Source organism: Lontra canadensis, unplaced genomic scaffold (assembly GCF_010015895.1).
Source record: "Lontra canadensis isolate GAN:19392208 unplaced genomic scaffold, GSC_riverotter_1.0 scaffold5, whole genome shotgun sequence".
Lineage (NCBI taxonomy): Eukaryota > Metazoa > Chordata > Mammalia > Carnivora > Mustelidae > Lontra > Lontra canadensis.
The window spans coordinates 41,691,208-41,713,520 of record NW_022630999.1 but is presented as its reverse complement, the minus strand read 5'-3'; the positions used below and the strand labels follow the sequence as shown (position 1 = coordinate 41,713,520).

At 37.4% G+C, this 22,313-nt stretch overlaps 1 protein-coding gene across 1 annotated transcript in view; it reads right to left on the bottom strand.

Annotated features, from left to right (window-relative positions):
• Positions 1–22,313, bottom strand: part of SLC27A6 (solute carrier family 27 member 6) — a 63,030-nt gene that overhangs the window by 23,279 nt on the left and 17,438 nt on the right. Inside the window, exons 3-4 of the mRNA XM_032851971.1 lie at positions 13,064–13,222; positions 11,663–11,787 (exon numbers count right to left, since the gene is read on the bottom strand). Coding sequence (XP_032707862.1) covers positions 11,663–11,787; positions 13,064–13,222 — 284 coding nt within the window. The remainder of the gene's footprint in view (positions 1–11,662; positions 11,788–13,063; positions 13,223–22,313) is intronic.

The window sequence follows — 22,313 nt, the reverse complement described above, 5'->3', positions numbered from 1 at the left end:
CTGGATGAGTCAGACCTTTTAATACAGAGATGCCACAGTCCTGGGTTTCCGTAGAGCAGTTTCCCTTTGCCTTTCAGTATCATCCACCCAAACCAATGTGGACAGACCATGTCTGTACCAGGACAAGACTCATACTCAGTGGACCAAGGCTCCTGTTTTGTCAAAGCGTTCTCAGAGGAGGAGCCGTTTTCAGGCTGCCAGATGCCAGGCAGGGCTTGAACTATAGCTTCCTCCTCCTGAGCCATACATTCACGTACTCATTTGCTGAAATGCACAGGCCTCTAACAATGCCCTCCTAGAAACAAAGTCTTTTTCTTCCAGAGCACGGGCTTAATCCTACCCAGAAAATAACACAGCCAAGCTAAATGCTCTTCATATGCCTATGAAAAGTGTAAGTCTGAAGGTTCTGCTTACATACAGGTAATTTTATATCAACCTTGATTTCTCAGAAACAAAGCATGTTTTTTGACAGACAGAGACACGGAAAAGCAATATAAATTAACAGTGAAAACAAAGGGGCAAACCATTTCTGCCTTCAGAAACTATCTGCCTCGGGTAACTAGCTGCTTAATGTGCAAAACAGAAGTATGGTCTAATTACTAAAGGATCACTGGAAATTCATAACAGCATATGATAGGGCTTATGACCCTTCCATCTTGATTCTACTTAAGACCTCTTTTTTTCTAAAACCCACTGATAATCACACATGCACATGTGTCACACCAAAACACTCCACGGGGTAAGAATAACTATATTCCAACAGTTTGCTGCCTTCATAGACACTCCAATATCAATATATTGAAAAAAATAAAGGCAGCAAGCCAGCTGAGTATTACAGAATGGGTACCAAGTAACACTAAATGCAAACACATTATCAGAGAAAAAAAATAAAAGGCATAAAACAGCAAAATTTCTTCTACTACAGCAGGAAAGGAATGGTGGGGGGACAGGGTAGAGGCCTCTTTTGAGAAAGAGCCAGAGAGTATTTAAAAGGAGAGGTGTGCCCTGCTAATGTGGTGTGGGCTCCAGCGCCCCTAAAAGTCTTTGCCACGCTGCCTCTCCAGCCTGAGTTGGGCAGGTAATGGTTTCAGAGATGCTAGCTCTCAGTTCAACAAAACATTTTAAGGCCTAAATCATAGCTTGAAAAGAGCTGTGTGATCTCAAGTATTACAGCAGAAAGCAACCACACTGTGGGCTTATTTCAAACTCCCCATCTAGATAAAACAGTAAGAGCGATGGCCATTTACAGACTACTTCTTCTGAACAGGTGTCTTCTAACCTGACAGCACTCCAGGGAGCTCAAAGGTAGTGGGAAAGCCATGCTGCAGACCAGAGACATTTCCAAATTGCCTTGTTTGACAAGGACTGGCTCCAAGAGTCTATGCAAGACGTGCCTTAAACCTGAATGACAGAGCTAACAACTAAAAAGACAAGGGAGCTGTGTAGACATAAAGAGAGTTCGATCTGGAAACCCAGAGAAAGGGTCACCTAAGCCACAACTAAGCTGACTTATTAATGAAATGTTCTGAAAAGTGCAGGGGCCCATGACCAAGATAATTTCTGCTGTGAGCGGGATACAGCAGCGGTCTGACTCCCTCCATGCAAGGATGCAAACTTTTGATTTATCCAGACTCCTTCAGGGAGCTCTGTCCTCCCCAGGAATGTGACTTGCTGATTATAACTGAGCCTACCAGGCAGGCTGGGACCAGTGAAAGATTGTGCTGATCAGGAGCACACAGGTATCCTAGCAATGAGGCTCATTATTATTTGTTACTTTATTTTTAAAAAAATAACTCAATGAATTTTTATTGAGCACCTGTTATGTGTCAGGTACCATAGTGAGTACTGAGGGTATAACATTAGATGAAGAAGATAAACTCCCTGCTTTCCTGGAAGGAGAAGATAAGAGGGGAAGGGAAAGATTAAGAGAGAATAAGGAACAATTATATACAAAATCTGTACACGGTAAAAAGTTCTGTGAAGAAAAACAAAGCAGTGAAAGAAGACTATGAGATAAGCATGAGATAAGACTATGAGATAAGAACTGGCTTCATTCTTGATGACTGACTCCTAACAGCTAATAGCTTTCTTCCCTGCCCCACACCTGGGCAAGCTGATGAGATCACCCAGTGTTCCTTTATTTGGCAGCATTAGGAAGCTCAAAGTATGCAAGCAGTCCCACATGCACAAGACCATTTGCCCTGGTGCCTTCTTCTTGTCACAGTAAAAGCCAAACCTACCTCTTTCCCCAGCTTTCTGAAGTCATTTTTAGATATCCTTGGGACCCTAGTCTGCTCTCCCCAGAAAGCCCCCTTATGTGAGTAATAAACCTGTTCACATTCTCTCGGTGCATGTTTGGTGCATGTAAGTCTCAACATCTGTACCAAATTTGGGTATGAGACCATCTGAGTTGCTAAGGTGACCGCACCTATATTAGTAGGACTTGTGGTCAGAGACGCCCTTGCCTGGGAGGTGGGATGTGGATGGACTAGGGACTGAGCCATGCAAGTATCTGAGGGAACATTCAAGGGGAAAGAACGTAGAGCCCTGATATATTGAAGGAAAAACAGGGAGGACAGCAAAGCTGTGGTGGAGTAAACAAGGAGAGACAGCAGGTGTGGCAGGGAAGTGGGGAGGAGAGGAAACACTATCAGGGGAGCTGACCACGTAGAGAGCTGTGTGGTCCATTCTAAAGGAATCTGGATTTTCTTCCAAGTGAACCACCAGAAGGATTTTAATGGTGAAGGAACACAACCTGACTTCCATTTTAACTGAATCATTCCAACTGCTATGCAAGAATGGAATAGAAGGGGACAAAAGTGGGGCAAAGAAGAAGCCAGCCAGAGCTAAACTATCAGGGGGAGTTTAAACTCTCAGATGAGAGCAGCAAGGAGGCAGTAAGCTGAGGTTTGATTCCAGATGCATTTGAAGGTCAAATCTGCAGGGGTTGCTCATGGATTAGATGGGAAGAGAGGGAAAGAGAAGCTCCAAGGGAGTTTCCAGGATCTGTGTGGCTGAGCACCTGGATGGGGCAAGAAGGGCATCTTGATGGAAGAGATAGTGAAAAAGTTGAGCTTTGGCCATTTTTGAGATCAGATGCCAATGAGATTTCTAAGTGAAGATGTCAAGTGGGAAGGCAGGTATCTAATACCTGAAATCAAGGGAGAAGACACAGCTAGAGATACACCATTGAGAGTTAAGCTGTGGGTGGTATTTGCAGCCAGAAACATATCCAGAGAGTGAGAGTAGAGAAAAGAAAGGTTTGATTGCGAGTGGTGGGCACTGTGAACATTTGCAGGTCAGGAAGATTAGTGAAGACCCAGCAATGGAGACGATTTAAAGCTACCAACTGGCACTCCTGAGCTTGGTCTATATGAGTCTAATCTAAAGACCTATACTGATAAAGGGAGATCTGAACCTGTCAGGCTGCAGACTAGAACTTCAACTTTGGCATATTTGCTGTGATAACAGAAACCATTTTGTGAGGTCTCTTCTGAGAGCGCTTCGCCACTGTTTCCATGTGAATTTCTGTGCCTAACTACTTAACCCTTACATCAATCTGTTTCCATGTGAATTTCTGTGCCTAACAACATAACCCTTACATCAATCCCAGACATAACTGTTACTACACTCATTTTATCGATGACCAAACTGAGGTGGGAGCTGCTCAGAAAAGCGAGATAATTTGTTCCAGATCACAGAGCTTTTGAGACACAGAAATTAGGCTTGAATTTCAAGATCCCTGATTCCAACAGGGAAAGAAATGAAATAACTTGCCTGATGTGACACAGTGAATTAATGGAAAGGCTGGAAATAGATCCCTGATACGTTTAAAATAAAGTTATTATTATTTTTTCCACTGGGAATAAAATGATCACTTGGAAAATTCTGGCCATTTATCATTTGCTGAAGATTCTTTTGCTTATACACTAAAGACTGGCCATTTCTTGCCTTGATTTTATACATTTTATACATCCATAGCAAGGACATCAAGAACACTATTAAAGAAAGAGACAATGTAAAAATTTGCAAACAAATCATAATACAAAGAATCTTGGAGGTACATTTTAAAATGTTAAATCAATCTGGACTATAGGAAAACCTCACCCACATACCACATTTACAGTAAAAGAGTATATAACCCAAGAGGAAACAGGCATCATATCTTCAGGATTTTTAACTTTATATTTCCGTTTTAAGTATTTTTATTTGTGAAAAGTATCATGTTATAAAATTATTACTATTTTAGTATTTTAAAGTTTTACTTTGAAATTATCATGCTGTATTTATACTGGCTTTTACAAATTTTATTCATTTTAGCTATTTATTCATTCATTCTTTTTTTTTTTTTTTTTTTTTTTTTTAGAGAGAGAGAGTGCCTGCACATGAGGTGGGGGGCGAGTGGTGAGGTGGGACAGAGGGAAAGGAGAGAGAGAATCCTAAGGAGGCTCCAAGCTCAGTGCAGAGCTGAAGGCAGGCTCCATCTCACGGCCCTGAGATCATGACCTGAGCCCAAATCAAGAGTCACTTTACTGACTGAGCCACCCAGGCACCCCTAAGCTGGCTTTTATAATTAAAGTATGATTTTCATTAGTCAAAGGCCAATTATTTTCAACGCTCGCACAAATCACTCTAATTTTACAATGACATTTGCAAAAAACATTACTACATTCTGTTTAAAAATAGTTCCTTCCATTTGTATTGGGCTTCTCAGTTTAGATTTTTTAATGTATATCTCATAACTGGATTATGAGAAGCAGGGGGCAAATGAGGACAAGTGGGTGTTGCCACTTATTTTATATAATGATGGGAACCATGGCTCAAAGAGAAGTGACCAGCAGAAAGTCACACAACAAGAGTCTGAAATTGAACCTGTGTCTTTTGATTCCATAGTCAATGCATTTACTTTCTTTCTGCATAAAGTATATTTGTTGGAAATTTTTTTAAAAGATTCATTTATTTGAGAGGAGAGAGAGAGAACACACACACACATGCAAGAGTGGAGGGAAGGGGAGAGGGAGAGAATCTGAAGCAGACTCCCCGCTGATTCTGGAGCCAAGGCAGGGCTTGATCCCAGGACCCTGAGATCGTGACCTGAGCCAAAATCAAGAGTCTGATGCTTAACTGACTGAGTCACCCAGGTGCCCCTATCTGTTGGGTAATTCAGCAACTAAGAGATATGTGTACTCTTAATGGAAATTATAACATGAATGGTATAAGCAAATAGAAAAAGATATGTATATTTTATAGGCATTACTACCCACGAAATACAGATCATTAAATATTAAAATTAGCACTTATTAAAACCCATTAATAGTATACACAGTCTAAAACATTTCAAAATATTCATTAATTCCCTGCTAATTCTTCTAGCATTTAGGCAGCTCATAGCTATTTCTATCTGAGTCCTTCAAAGGACTATGTTTTTATATTTGTAGTTTTTGGTTTTTTTTTTTTTTAAGATTTTATTTATTTATTTGACAGAGAGAGACACAGTGAAAGAGGGAACACAAGTAGGGGGAGTGGGAGAGGAAGAAGTAGGCTTCCCGCTGAGCAGGGAGCTTGCTGTGGGGGCTCGATTCCAGGACCCTGAGATCATGACCTGAGTGAAAGGCAACCACTTAATGACTGAGTCACCCAAGCATCCCTCTATATTTGTAGTTTTTAAGCAGAAAAAAAGATTCTGGGAACTTGTCAAATTTTCTAAACGCTTTTATATCTACTATGAGAATATTAAACATATCTCTGATTTACTTAAGGAAAACTGAGTTTTAAAAGAGAGATGATTTACTCAATCATATAATAAAATGCTTCAAGAAATAACAAAAAATATAAATATCTTAAAACGACTAGGTCTTGGAGATAAAATCAATTGTTTTGACTGTTTCAGAGTCAGAAATGATAGTGAAACTAATGCAGAACATCTTAATAAGAATTAAAGCTCATATTAATTTAAAAATGTCATTCTTTAGAGGTTATTAAGTATGATGAGAAAAGTTTCCAGAGCTCAATGTTTTGATAAACTACATCTTTTACAAGATGTGGAATGAGGAAAATGTGATGATAAATTAGGTAGAAACTAAAAAAATGAAAACATGATAGAAAAACGAATGTTTTTAATATACCCATTAAGGTACATGTATTCTTCTACATCCAATTTAGTGTAATTTAGTCCCTTCTACTAGAATTGTATTCTTTGACAAATCTCCATCTTCCTCATCCCCACTTCCCTAAATATGACAAGGAAAACTCTTAAAAGTTTGGAAGAAACGATGGGCTTTCTTTGAAGAAAATAGAGTAGATGTCTTTTCAAATTGAAGTCTTAAAAAAACTCGCAGTGCTGATAATTGATTATTGTTATTTAACAACATAACATTAATCATTTACCATTTAGGGTAACAACTTGTTACCCTAAAGAAAGCCCAGCAAACACTTATGGGTGCCCTGCATGACTGTCTAAACATTGCTGGTAAAAAAATTAGTATGGCTTTTAATGACCAACATTTAATAAATATTTATCAGCTATCCGGGTCCTGTAAAATATCTCCCTTTTCATAATGGAAGTCAACTGTAATCCATTTTGTCAAAGTTTTAAGACACTTTAATGAAGGTATCCAGAATCTTAAGGATACTATCTAGTTCCTAGTGAATTTCCTGGCTTTTAAGAAAATAGAAGAGAGAAAAAGGATGTAACTTACAGAAGATATATTCACTAAAAAACATATGCCAAAATACATATACTAGAAAGTATAGGATACGCCTTCAGAATGTCAAAACATAGGTGTTTTACATTGATACAAACTATATTGCCTAAATGATAATATTAACTTGAAAAACAAATATTACATACATAAATCTTTGCCTGGTTAATTATACCCTGCCCTCTGTAGGCTTTGGGCTCCAGATTCCTATATCCAACTACCAATTCCACTTCTTTACCTGAATGCCTAGTGAACATACTAAACTTAACAAGTCCAAAAGAAATTTAATTTTAATTCTTTAAATCTCAGTTTAACTTACCTGACAATGGCTCACAGTTTACCCATCTCAACCAAAAACCTGAGACTCATCATTGATTCTATTACTTCACCGCCTAACCCTGTTAGTCTTGAAAATCTAACCCTGTTAGTTAAAAGTCTTGTTATCCTTCCTTCAAATAGATTCCAAATCAGTATAGTTTCTTTTTTTCAGTTTGCCTTCATCTTTTCCCAAATGCTCTACTGGAAATGATATCCAAATTTCTCCTCCATGGTACATATTGAGCCCTACAAGATCTGGTCTGTGAGTGGCCTAGCCACCCTTTCCTTCTCTAAATATTCAGTCTGTGTTCTCCGTGGGCTTCTTCATTTTCATTTTGTTCTGTTGTGACTGTAATCCCCCAGCTTCTTCATGGTTGGATCACACTTGCCATACCAATTCCTTGGCTCATTGGTCACCATTTCAGAGAAGCCCTCCCTGACCCTTCAACCTAATTAGTAATGCCACACCCTCACCACCCACCATCTCCTCCTCCTTACCCTCTTTGTTTCTTCAAAACACTTGCCATTGTCACTTTCCTTCATGTATCGGCTGCTGTATGTTCTCCCTTCCCAAACTAGAGCATGAGTACCATGAGAAAAGATGACTTGTCTTATGTGCCCCTGTATACCAAAACCTGCAATATTACTCGAATGACCGAATGAGTGACAGGTAAGATTCTATTCCTAGATATTGCTAACTCTTGGCAGTTTCAGGCAGAGTGTATTTAAAGAAGATGAAGTGTGCAGGAATCCCACAGAGGATCACTGATGTATAGCATGCCACCATATTCCTCACCAACCAATATGAAATGCAGCACTAATGCTAAGAAAACAAAGAACCTGATCCAATCAGAGAGTGTATGATGCTGCTTCAGTAATGCAGAAGACTTGAAAGACTGAAACGTGGGGAGAGCTGTTTTCCTATTCTTCAGGGAAGAGAATAATTACTCCACTTCTCCGTGACTAAGAAGAGTCAGTACCGTGGCTTTTTAAAAAAGGGTAGTGCTGCTGCCAGAAGTTTGAGGCACATCCAATGTTTATGCCAAAGGAACTTTTGTAACTGGACTTTAGAAAAAGAGAAAAAAGACAGGGTTGGTTTGGGGGGGTGGGGGTGGATAAAAGCTATCAGCCAGGGAAGGCCAACTCTAGGGTGTTTTTATTCAACTGTGTACAACCACATACAGCTTTGGGCAAAGCTCTATTTATTTCCGTCCTTCTTCCTTAATTTGCCTCAGGTCATTGCTTAAAGATCGTTTCCAAACTCTCTCTTTTCTTCCAAGAACCTCAGTTAAGACTTAAAATATGATGTCATTAACTAAGAGCAATCAGGAATTCTGTTTTAAGCACTCAGACCATGAATTCTGCCTGCAGGTAAACCTCCTTTGGAATATATTACTTATCTTTGAATGGAGAACAAATCTGGATGTATTTAGAGAATATGTGGTTTGCTTTTTTTTTTTTTTTTTTAGTTAAGGATTTATATTAAACAAATGTCTATGGTGCCTCAAACCAGGGTGTAGGACACATCCACTTCTAATTCTCTGAAGGTGTGGACCTGGTTACCTGCTTACTCTTGGCTTTGCCTGGAGCCCCTGATGTGCCACAGAGCAGATGTGGCCCCTGCCTGTAGGAGTTCACTGAAAGCAATAAATATTGGACCGAAAAAAAAAAAAAACAAAAACAAGACCTCCTTGAAGGGGTCAGATGTCTTACCAGAATGGCTTTCTTCTTTCCCTAATCTTTAATGCCAAGAACTGCTTGTTCTTGTTCTGTGTGAAATCAACAAAAGGGATTAAGTAATACAATGAATCGCTGCTCAAAAAAAAAATGATCACTTTTTCCTTTGAGCAGAGCTATTTTTTACTTCCCCTTTCTCCTCCTCCACTTGTCTTCAGGCAAATGCTGCCAGATTATGTCAAAAACACTATCTTTTCTTCAAAGAACTTTACTTAAGAGTGAAAATATTTCATTAACTAAAAGAAAAATCAGGTATTCTACTTTCAATTCTCAGTTCTCTCATATTCTCTGTGGCTATAGCATTTTCCCCAAATTAATTCATTCCCAATTCAGAGAGGTGAAAATGTTCTTTTTATAAAAAAATTCTAACAAAATGCTTTGAAAAAAGATTTGTAGTGAACATGACAAACTATGAATAAATATCTTTATTATAGGAAATGATGGCTCAAACAGATAAAATATTATGTGTACAGGCATAAATGAGTAAAAGACTCAGAAAAGACATTTTAAAGAGAACTACTGATAATTTTCTAATTATTCAACCTTGCTAGTAATCTGAACAAAGAAGTTAAAAATATATTTGTTTCTATCCATAAAGTCATAAATGAAATTAAGTGTTCCCCCATTACCAAAAATGGAAGAAAAAAAAAAAAACAAGAAAAAAAAACCCCAAGACATTCCTTGTTCAAACAAAATATTATTAAGAAGCCCTAAGGATGCCTGGGTGGCTCATTTGGTTAAGCATCTGCTTTCTGGTCAGGTCATGATACTGGAGTCCTGGTATCTAGTCCTGCATTGGGTTGCCTGCCCAGCAGGGAGTCTGCTTCTCCCTCTGACCTTCTTCCTTCTCATGCTTTCTCTCTCTCTCATTCTCACTCTGTCAAGTAAATAAAAATCTTTAAAAAGAAAAAAAAAAAAGAAGAAGCCCTAGCAAACTGGGTTTCATCCAACATATTTGAAAGACTGTGAAGATTGCCCTATTTTTCCCTATTCACTATCCTTCAGTGACTTTTGAGGAACTCTGAAGGGGGTTCTAGTTCTCCATGAAGCATAACTGGGAAACCACTATTTTTAATATCACGCAGTCCTGATAAAGAGACCATACGCACAATAAGTATACTCTCACAACATCATTGAGATTCTAAATCATGTTAACCACTTTGAATTGTAATTTGGAAATATGCCCTAAAAGTCGCCAAAATACCCATGTCCTTTGACTGCCTTCACTTCTGAGCCCTTCTACTGGGTACATTGCATAAAGACACTAATTGCAGCATCATTTAACAGAGTAAAACATTAGAAAAAAAAATACATGTGTTCCACTATTCAGTACACACTTACTGAGCAAATAACCCTGACAAAGCTAATGTTGCTATTGAAGGATGAGGAGAAAAAGGAATGGTTAGTGGTGTAGTTAGAAAGTCTGTGAAGAAGTTCATTATGTGGTGCCCAATTTGTCCTTTACTAAAGGAGGCTTCTATCTCCATGGAGGACATTAATTCCCCAAATTATCCTCATCCAGACATCACATCACCAAAAAACACAATGAGAACTAGAAGATATACCAGGTTGTGGAATTATAATTAATTATTCCACTAGGATTCTTAAGATAAGACCACAACTTTGACATGGGCCTAGTCTCCCTAAAGAAAAAGAAGGCCAAAAAGTCTAAAACATTTCTCTGGGACTCCCTGTCTTAGAGATGGATCTAGGGAACGTATAGCTATTTGAAGCACTCCTGACTGAGAAAAGAACAAGGATGGCTTCTGGGCACAAAGGGAATGTGGGTCAGGAGCTAGAGGAGATCTCTACATGGTAAAAGTCAAGCTTAAAGTGAATAAAAGCATTTTGTAAATAAAACTATCCAGTTTCACATTCTTCTTGTGTTTTCCTTCCCTGTGTAATCCCATCTCTTCAACACAGTCTAATTTAAATGCTTCCAGCCTAGTCTCAGCTGTGCTGAGGGTAAAGGAAGAATTACAAGTCCATATTTTAGCCAGAGAAGACAGAGAAGACATCCCAGTCCACCATCCATGCCTTAGGCTGGCATGATGATGGCAAAGGTGATGCATGAGGAATGAGGAAGGGGGTTTATCAAAGGCCAAAGACAGGCCATCAGCTTCTGCTGCCTGCCCCTCACAGGGAGGCATTCCCAATCACCATTATTCATGGGGTGGTGTGGATTTGATGACAGAAGGTCACTTCTTTGTAGCCTCAAGAATGTTTTAAGAAATCAGGTAAAACATAAGCATCTCAAAACACAAACAAGACCAGGAAAAGAATTTCTGAAGGCAAAAACGCAAACAGATGAATAAAGACTAACCCTAGGCTCTTGCAACTCTCTCTGCTTGTCTATTTTCAGAAAGGGCCAATTTATCAGTTGTTTGTGGGAATGACCGTTTCAGGTGGGGAGACAAGAACACATGAATGCAAAATTTCTTTTTAACTTAAAATCAAAACCAAACAGACTAATGTAATCACTTATTCAAAAGAAAAGAAATAACAAACATGTATAGTCAATATCATTAGTTTTGTTTTTTTTAGAGAACAGCATTTTGAAAGATGATCTAATTCAGCCTTGCAGTAACCACTTTCTGTGTACAGAGTAGGCATTTAATTTCATAATCGGATGTGTGCTACATTTGCAGAAATTTTAATCAGTCTCAACATAAAGTGGACTGGATTGCAAGTCTCTCCTATCCTGTCATAATGTAAAGCACTTCAGTACAATCACGCAGAGCTCTCCTTTTATTTCCTCTGACTTGCATCTCTGTAAGTCAGTCAAACTATGTTCTGGAAGGTCTCCACCTTTGTGTACACACACACACACACACACAAATTTTTTTTCTCTCCATACTTTTTTCTTTCTGAAATTATTTTTCCTTTCTGAAAATGATTCCTCTTACCTTAGGTTGTTTGCAAAGATAGCGACAAAGTTCTCCAATATATAGAAACACAGTCACATTATACTTTCTGCAGTCATTCCAAAATTGACTTGCTGAGAATTTCTTCTTCAACACACAAGTAGCTCCTATGAGAAAAGTCAAAGAACAGGCACTGGGGGAAAATATTCAAGGGCAGAAGTGACATAAAACAGAAATGATGTTGCCTCATCTATACATGTACATTCAATTTCATGGCTTTTGTAATCCATCAGTGGCCATTTAATCAAGCTCATTTCAAACCATTAATCTTACAATCCAATAAACTTAAAAAAATACACGTTATAATTCTACATTTTGACTGCAAATGTATTTTTTTTTTCTTTTTGAAATACAGGGGATGAAAGATAAGGTCAAAATAAGGAGGGAAGTTGAAAGTATTAGAGCATGACTATAGATAATGGTCAGTCTTCTTCACAGAGTCCAAGAATATTCACTTACTTTGTTTTTGAATATGTACACTTATTTTTAAAACCTTAAAGCTGCCTCAATATTTCTTGATGTGGAGAGTTGGTAAGAAAGAATTGGTAAGATAGCACCAGTCATGTTCATTGATGACTACAGAACCTAAATGTAACAACCTAAATTTCACAAGAATGTAAGTCATATGAATATGTTCCCAGGAAAATGCTAATGTCTTGACTCTTGCCTTTGTTTATTTTGGACACTGGTCATGTTTTACATATCCATAAAATTACTTTTTTATATTTCAGACATATACAGGTAGTAGTGAATGGTCTCCATTATATATTATTTAGTGGCCAGACAAATAATCTCAGCATGTTTATGAACAGAATCTACTGAGTCATGAGCTACCAACAGACTTACTGGGTTCCTGGGGTACCTTGTTTGCAAAGGTAGCCTCAACAATTCCTGTTATGCAATGTGGATTTGCCACCTCTCTATTTCAAGGGGTAGGATCTGTTTCCTCAACCTTCATATCTTGACTCTAGACTGGTTTGTTACTTGCTCTGATTAACAATATGCAGGTGAAATGATCAATGTGATTTCTGAGGTTAAGCCTTAAGAGCTACACAGTTTCTACATTCACCCTCTTGGAAGCCTCCTTCCACCATTTAAGGAGGTGGGGAGTAGATAGATCATCAAAGGATGAGTGACCACATAGAGAAGGAAGACTGGTCAACAGCCAGCTCCAACCACACAGCCAAATGTCTAAGGCATTGCTCTCTTCAGTTCAGGAATAGACTAAGTATATCACAAAATTGGGTCCTTTTAATAAAAATTATGTTGTAACTATATAATAAGCCCACAGTTACTCTGAATTCTCTGACAGAGTTTCAAAATTTAATGAACACAAGTTAATAAGCATTTTGAATACTCATCAAACAGAAAATGAAAACTTACCCAACTCAACACATCCACCAATTCCCAGAAGAGATCCTGAACTATGATACAGAGGAAGAGTTATATAAATGATGTCATTAGCAGTAGAACCGAAACCCCACAAGCCAGCAGAACCCTTTAAAGACTGCAGCTGACTGATTACAGCTGCTTTTGGTAGACCTGGAAAAAAAGAAAAGAGATATATATAATAGAAAGCAAGTTTACATATTACAAGTGCTTTGTAGGGACCAAGCAAATGTGAGCTGTTGCTGTAATTATTTCTAGAATCTTGGATCTACCCAAAAGATTAAAATTAAAATTATATAGTTTGTGATACCATAAGCTTCAAAGAAGAGTCATATCTGTTTTAAGAATGACAAAAATGCCCCAAATCTGAAAATGTACACCCAAAATGAGGCAACTCATGACATTAATCTAAATTATACTTAAAGTAGACATTTTCTAGTGAAAAATTTTAAAATTCTATCTCAAGAACCATGACAAATTCTGTCATGTTTCATATCAAATTCCATGTTAAATGATGTTGAAATAGTTCTACACATTCATGATCCAAACATAAATCATCTGCTTTTTTCTTTCTAGTCTTCTTCTATGTACCATGGGAGTCTTATAAAAATATATAGCTATAATTAGTGTATAAAACATTTTACATACTGTTTTTAATTTTCCATATTGTTATAGTCTTTTGTAGTATAACATCAGCACAATAAATCCATCCAGTTAATACATGATATAATATGAAAGTGCCTTATCCTGATTGAATATCACCAATTTCGTGTTTCAACCTATATCTCCTTGTATACACAACACACAACTTGTTTTCATAATGGTAAGTACCCTCTCTTGAATTCATTTGTTAGATTAAATGGTATTTTAGTTCTATTCTCTTTGTCAGTTCAAAGAGTTCTAGTATCTGTGGAATGTCCTCAGGCAGAGGACCCCATACCAAATCTACCTTACTGATAAAGTTACTTTGCTTCACAACATGCAATGGTGACAAGGAGTATCATCCATTGTTCCAGACAGGCAAGCAGAGACCAATGTCAGAGAAGGCACAGGAATAAGCAAGTGGCAGGATCAAAAGTGAGGACCAGCAGCCCTAAGTGTGGCCTTTCTCTCTAACCCCCTACCGGAACAGTCCCACTTACCATTTGCCAAGGGTGGGTTACTAATGTCAGTGGCTCTGCACACTTACTGCTGCACCTGACTGGATTCTATTTCCCAATTCTAGAAAATGAGACCCAAATTTCACAATGTATTTCCTAAATTGAAGTACTTCCTTGGTATTTTCAGTTTGTCTTAGAGTCCTACAGCAAAATATACTCCCACAGTGATGTTGGCTGCAAGGCTGTATGAGTCATTCCTTTTTTTCTCTCCCTTCTAATATACAACTAATGGGACCTGTATAACTACCTCCTTTCCAAAAGTGCCTCTGTACAACATACAAAGACACCCAGAGATCCATCCACCCGTGGATGTGAATGTGGGTGAACTGGACCCCAGAGGAGGTGGCAGATTAGGGGAGGTGGTGCTACAGCCATGACCTTTCTGGCAGAAAAGGTCAAGGGTGAAGGCAGTGAGTGGGTGAGTGGTGAATTTGCCTGGCCCTGTGGGCTGCTGCGTCTAGGACCAATTGCTCTCTCTGAGAAGAGACCACAGTGACTAAGGGGAGGGAAGGGGAAGTGAAATAGGCAGACAAAGAGAGGTGAAGGAAAGTGATTCCTACTCTCTACCCCAGGACTCAAGAGAACCAACCATAGACCTTTGGGACCTCCCCCTCCACTTGCACTTGATGATTCCCCCTACCAAGGCAGAGGCACGCCCAAAGCCCAAGTGCTAAGTACATACTTAGCCCTCCCACCTCAACCACCGCTTGGCCTTTTTGTGTGTGTTTTGAGCAGCAGTAGAGAAATCAAGAATTGGTACGATAGCGCCACCTTCTGAAAAACAGAAGGAGGGCTCCGAACTACCAACGTGTTCAACTGTTGGTATCACAGTAAACAAAACCTTGCCTGGGGACACCTGGCTGGCTTAGCTAGTGGAGCCTGAGACTCTGAATCTTCAGGTTGGGACTAAGAGTCTCAGACTGGGTGTAGAGATTACTTAAAAATAAAATCTTTTAAAAAAATAACCCCCCAAAACCGGGATGCCTGGTTGGTTCAGTTGGTTAAGCATCTGCCTTGGACACGGTCCTGATCGCAGATCTGGGATCTAGTCCCTCATCACGCTCCATCCTTGGGGAGGAGTCTTCTTCTCCCTCTGCCGGCTGCTCCCCTTGCTTGTACTCTTACTTTCTCTCTCTCTCTCTCTCTCTCTCTCTCTCTGATAAATAAATAAAATCTTAAAAACAAAAACAAAAAACCTTGCCTAAAGAAGAAAGGTATTTCCTGCTTCAAATATGGTGGCAGAGGCACTTTTCATCAAACATCATGAAAAATCACGGTAACAGAGTATAACAGAAAATGACAATTTTTCCATGAACCAAACCAAAGATATGGAATACTGCAATCTAACTGACAACAGAATTTAAAATAGTTATTATGAAGATATTCAATGAGCTACAAGAAAACTCAGAAAGACAATATGATGATCTCAGAGCTACAATTAATGAGCAGGAGTACTTTACCAAAGAGACTGAAATTGTGAAAAAGAACCAAACAAATTCTCAAACTGAAGAACTCAAGAAATGTTATGAAAAAATGTATTAGGCAAGCAGTGGAAATAGACCAGATTATATGGAAGACAGAATGAGTAAGATGGAACAGAGAAATACAGAAGTGATTCAAGTATATGAGGAGAGAAAACTAAGATTTTTAACAACTGAAGAAAAACCTATGAGAATTATCTGATTCTATGAGAAAAGCCCATATAAGAATAATGGGTAGCCCAGAAAGATGAGAGGGAGAAGAGGGCAGAAGGACTATTTATTTATTTATTTATTTATTTTAAAGATTTTATTTATTTATTTGACAGAGATCACAAGCAGGCAGAGAGGCAGGCAGAGAGAGAGAGGAGGAAGCAGGCTCCCCGCTGAGCAGAGAGCCCCGATGAAGGGCTCGATCCCAGGACCCTGGGATCATGACCCGAATCGAAAGCAGAGGCTTTAACCCACTGAGCCATCCAGGTGCCCCCAAAGGGACTATTTAAAGAACTAATAGCTGAGAACATCCTTTACCTGGGGAAGGAATATACAAGTCCATGAAGCTAATAGCACGCCTTACTATTTGAATGCACAAAGACTTTTCCTAAACCACATTATATTAAAACTGTCAAAAATCGATGATAATGAAAGACTTTTAATGGAAGCCAAGGGAAAAAAGACAGTAGCCTGCAATGGCACCCCCATTACACTATCAGCAAATTTCTCCGCAGAAACTCTACAGGGAAGGAGAGAATGGAATGACATATTCAGAATATTGGAAGATAAAAACTGCCAGTCATGAATAATCTGGCTGGCAAAGTTATACTTCAGATATGAAGCAGAAATAAAGGCTTTCCCAAACAAACAAAAATTGAGGGAGTTCACCACCATGAGACCTGACTTACGTAAAATGTTGAAAAGAGCTTTTTGAACTGAAACAAAAGGGCAAAAGTACACAGAATTCTGATTAAGTTGATAAGCAGTCAGAATTGGAATACTGTAACTCTTTTATAGAATAGTATAAGAAACTCTTAACTATAACAGAGGATAAAGGAAAATTGTCTTAAAAATAACTACCTACTATAACTTGGTAATAAAATCACAGCATATATAGAGATAACTTATGATGTGAAAAATATAAGAGAGTATAAAGATGGAACATTTTAGATGGATGAAGATTAACTGCTTCAGCAGACAAAGAATTATTTTATCTAGGAGATGTTTTATGTAATGCTTGGTAACCACAAAGCAAAAATCTAGAGCAGGGACATCATACATAAAAAAGAGCAAAACTGAGCAAATCAACATGCAAAACCACCAACTTACAAAAGTAGACATAAACATAAAAGGAAAGAAAAAGAAACAAAAGAGACACAAAATAACCAAAAGGTAAAAGATAAATGACACCAGTAAATCCTTGCATTATCAATAATGTAAATGGTTTGTACTCACCAGTCAAAAACCACAGAGTGGCTGCATGGATTTAAAATTTAAAAGGCCCAATTATATGCTGCCTACAGGGGAATCATTTCAGCTCTGAAGACACTAATAAGTTCCTAATGAAAGGATACAAGTTGATATTCCAAACAAATGGAAATGAAAAGAAGGCAGGCATAGCCATTTATCTCACAAAATAGACTTCAAGCCAAGAGAAAGAAGGTCATTATAAAATGAATAAATATAAATATATTTATATTTATAAATAAATATAAATGAAAATCATTATAAAATGATAAGGGGTCAGTACCTCAAGAAAATACAGTGATCATAAATAGATAATGTTCTTAACACCTGAGCACAGATGTTAAATGTATTAAGCAATTTAACAATGTATTTAACAGGTGTTACATGTATTAAGCAATTAATAACAGATCTTAAGGAAGAAATACATGACAGTACAATAATTGTACGGTACTTCGCACTTGACCTTAGTCAAAAAGCTGATAAGCTCTTGTAGGGAACCTCAGTACCCCACCATCAACAATGGGTAGATCATTCAGTAAGAAAATCAACAAGGAAACACTGGAATTGAACATTTTAGAAAAAATGGACCTAATACACATGTACAGGACAGTCCATCCAACAGTAGCAGATTACACATTCTTCTCAAATGCACATGGAAAAATCTCCAGGGTAGATCATGCCGTAAGTCACAAAACAGATCTTAGCAAATTTAGGAAGACTGAAATCATATCAACTATCTTCTCTGAACACAATGGTATAATACTGGAAATCAGCAACAAGAGGAAAGTAAGATCGATCTGCAAATTGTGGAAGCTAAATAACACACTTCTAAGCAGCCATTTGGTCAAAGAAGAAATCAAAAGGGAAATGAAAAATTATGTCAAAACAAAAGAAACTGAAAACACAACATACCAAATATTGTGTAATACAGCAACAGCAGTTCTGAGAGGAAAGTTTATAGCTGCAAATGCCTACATTAAGAAGTTAGAAAGATCCCAAACAACCTAACTTTGCACCTTAAGGAAATAGAAAAAGAAGAAAAAGTTAAGCTCAAAGTTAGCAGAAGAAGGAAATAATAAGGATCAGAGCAGAAATTATGAAATACAGAACAGATAAACAAGAGAAAGGATCAACAAAACTAAAAGCTGGTTCTCTAAAAAGATCAACAAAATTGGCAAACTTTCAGCTAAACTAACTGAAGAGAGAAGGCTCGAATAAATAAAATCAGAAATGAAAGAGAAGACATTATAACTGACGCTAAAAAATAAAAACAATCATGAGAACTAAAGTGAAGAATTATATGGCAACAAATTATACAACCTAGAAGAAATGGATATGTTGCTAGAAGCACACAATGTACCAAGACTCAATCAGGAAGAAATAGAAAATCCAATAATGAGTAAAAAGATTGAATTAAAAAACAAAAACAAAAAACACCAACTCCCAAAACTGAAATCTCTGGGACCAGATATGATACTTCACTGGAGAATTCTACCAAACAACTGAAGAATTGACACCAATCTTCCTCAAGCTCTTCCAAAATATTGATGAGGAAGAAACACTTTCAAACTCATTCTACAAAGTCAGCATTACTTTGATACTAAAATCAGATAAAAATACAAGGACAAATATATAAAACAATATCCATAATGAAAACAGATCCAAAAATTCTCAATGACATATTAGCAAACCAAATTCTAGATCATATTAAAATCATAATACACCACGACCAAGGGGGATTTATCCCTGGGATGCAAGGATGGTTCAACATATGTGAATCAATAAATGTAATACCTCACACATCAATAAAGTAAAGAGATAAATCAGATGATCATTTCAACAGACATAGAAAAAAAGCATCTGACTATACAATATTGTCTTATGATAAAAATCTTTAACAAACTGTGTATTGATGGAATATACCTCAACAAAATAAAGATCATGTATGACAGACCCACAGTTAACATTATATTCAATGGAGAGGAACTGAAACATTTCTTCTAAGATGAGGAACAAGGCCAGGACGTCCACTCTCACCACTCCTATTCAACACATTACTGGAAGTCCTAGCTAAAGCAATTAGGCAAGACAAAGAAATAAAATTTATCTCAAATAGGAAAGAAAGAAGTAAAATTGTCTTTATTTGCTGGTGATATGATTTAATAGAAAATCCCAAATAATTAATCAAAAGACTATGGGAGTTAACAATTGCAGTGAAGTGTTAAGACACAAAATCAATGTAGAGAAATCAACTGTATTCCTTTATACTAATGATGGATCAATTAGAAAAAAAAGAAAGAAAACCATCCCATTCACAATAGTATCAAATATAATAAAATCCTTAGGAATAAATTTGCTCAAGGAAATGAAACATACATGCAATGAAAACTACAAAACTTTGCTAAAAGAAATGAAAAAAACATAAAAAGAAAGACATCCCACGTTCATGTACTGGAAGAATCAGTATTATCAGAATGACCATACCTCCCAAAACTATCTACAGATTCAATGCAATCACCATCAAAATGCCAAAGGAATTCTTCACAGAAATATAGGAAACAATCTCCAAAATTTGGTGGAACCACAAAACACCCCAAAGAGCCAAAGTAATCCTGAGAAAAAAAGAACAAAGGCTTTTTGAATCAGGCTTCTGAATTTCAAACTATACTACAAAGCCATAGTAATAAAAACAGTATGATACTCACAAAAAAATAGACACATTTACTAATAAAACATAATGGAGAGCCCATAATTAAACCCTGGCATATGGTCAACTAATATTTGACAAAGGGGCCAAGAATACCTACTGCAGAAAATATCTTCAACAAATGGTGCTGGGAATGCTAAAGAAATATATATAGAACCATGAAATTGGACCTCTATTTCACACCACAAAAAAATTAACGTGACATGGATCAAAGACCTAGACATAATACCTAATACAATTAAACTCATAAAAGAAAACATATGGAAGAAGGTCACTGATACTGATCTTGGCAATATTTTTTAATACAATACAAAAATCATACGTGATAAAAGAAAATTTAACAAATGGGATTACATCAAACTCAAAGGCTTCTGCACAGCAAAAGAAACCGCCAAATAAAAAGACAACCTATGAATGGGAGAAAATTTCTTCAAACTATATATCAGATAAGAGGTTAGCATTCAAAACCTATAAAGAAGTAAGTCAACACAGAACAGAAGAAAATCCAATTAAAAACAGGGCAGGAGAATTAAATAGACATTTCTCTGAACTGCACATCAAAATGGCCAACAGACACATGAAATGATGTTCAATATCACTAATCACAAGGGAAATGCAAATTGAAACCACAATGAGATAACACCTCACACTTATTAAAATGGCTACCATCAAGAAGACAAGAGAGAACAGGTGCTGGCAAGGATGCAATAAAAACAGAATATTTATACATTGCTGGTAGGAATGTAAATTGATCTAACCACTATAGAAAACAATATGGAGGTTTTCAAAAAATTAAAAATAAATTTACCATATGATCCTATTCTATTTCTATATATATACCTAAAGGAAATGAAAATGAGATTTCAACAAGACATCTGCATCCCCATGTTTATTATAGCATTATTCACAATAGCCAAGATATGGGAACAAGTCCATCAATGGATGAAAAAGATGCATACATATACACAGTGGAATATTTTCCAGCCATTCAAAAGGAAGATACCCTCCCATTTGTTTTTGTTTTTCTTTTTTAGATATCTTCCCATTTGTGACAGCATGGATGGACTGTGAACGATGCTTGAAATGATGCTTGATCTTCCAACTGAGATTTGACTCACACTGGTCTTTCTATGTCCCAACATATATCTCACTCAGACAATGAGCTCTACCTGTTCCATACAAACTAAACTCCAATTTTGCTCTGGTAGGCCTTCTCTGGTTTCATCCTCTATTCAGCAGTTTGTAGTAATCAAAATTACTTACACGTGGCTCAGTCAATGGGGGCACCATCTTACTAGTAGGATATCATTATCTCTGATTTAACATATTCACTGATAAGAGCCAAAATTTTCATAGTTTTTTTTTTTAAGAAGTTCTTTTTTTTTTTTTTTAAAGATTTTATTTATCCATTTGACAGACGGAGATCACAAGTAGGCAGAGAGGCAGGCAAAGAGAGGAGGAAGCACCTCCCTGCCGAGCAGAGAGCCGGGACTCTCTTCCAGGACTCGATTCCAGGACCCTGGGACCACAACTTGAGCCGAAGGGTGAGGCTTTAACCACCCAGGTGCCCCTCATAGGGTTTTTGGTCACAGCGGCACCTAGAACTATGAACCACATGTTTTAGTGTCTCCTAGACACTAACCCAGGTGAACCTCAAATCCACCTTGTTGTTGTACCTGCCCTGACATTTTCTGACCAGCTTTGTGTTGCATTTCTACTAAACTGGAAGACAATTGATCTCATATGCCAAGGCTGGCATTATCTTGCTTTTATCCTAGCTAAAATTTATTAATTTTTTTCAAAAGAAGTCTCTCTGGCTCTTCCTGATAGGTTGGCATCTCACAACATGGAAGTTTCTAGTCATCCCACGCACAGGGAATCTGTCCAAATTTTCTCATCATAGCCACATATAAAGATTTTGGGTGAGCCTATCTCCATCCTTGGTCTTGATAATTTAATGCCTTTCTCTTCTTAATCCAGAGGATCAAGTTTTTATGTGTTTTCTGCTTCTAAGAAGTTCCCACCCATGGTTCTTCAGTCACTATATTCCTTACTTCCCATGCTGTTTCTGATCTCATGGAAACCCAACTTTAAAATAATTTTTCACTTATGGTGTGACCAAAAAATAATTTTAAAAAAAGGATACTTTATCTAGTTGTTTTCCATCTGTATGTTTATGTCACTCCTTCAAAGCACTTTAGTAAACTAATTAATGATGTTTCCTTTCCTAATTTGGTTAGCTTTAAGTGATAATGAACTCATTAATTTATTATAAACCATCCAAAGTACTCAGTTAGATTTGGGGGCGGGGTGCAGAGGGACAAGGACAGAGAGAATCTTAAATAAGCTTCACACCAGCATGGAGCCAGACACAGAGCTCAAGCTCAGGACCCTGAGATCATGATCTGCCCGAGTTGAAATCAAGAGTCGGTTGCTTA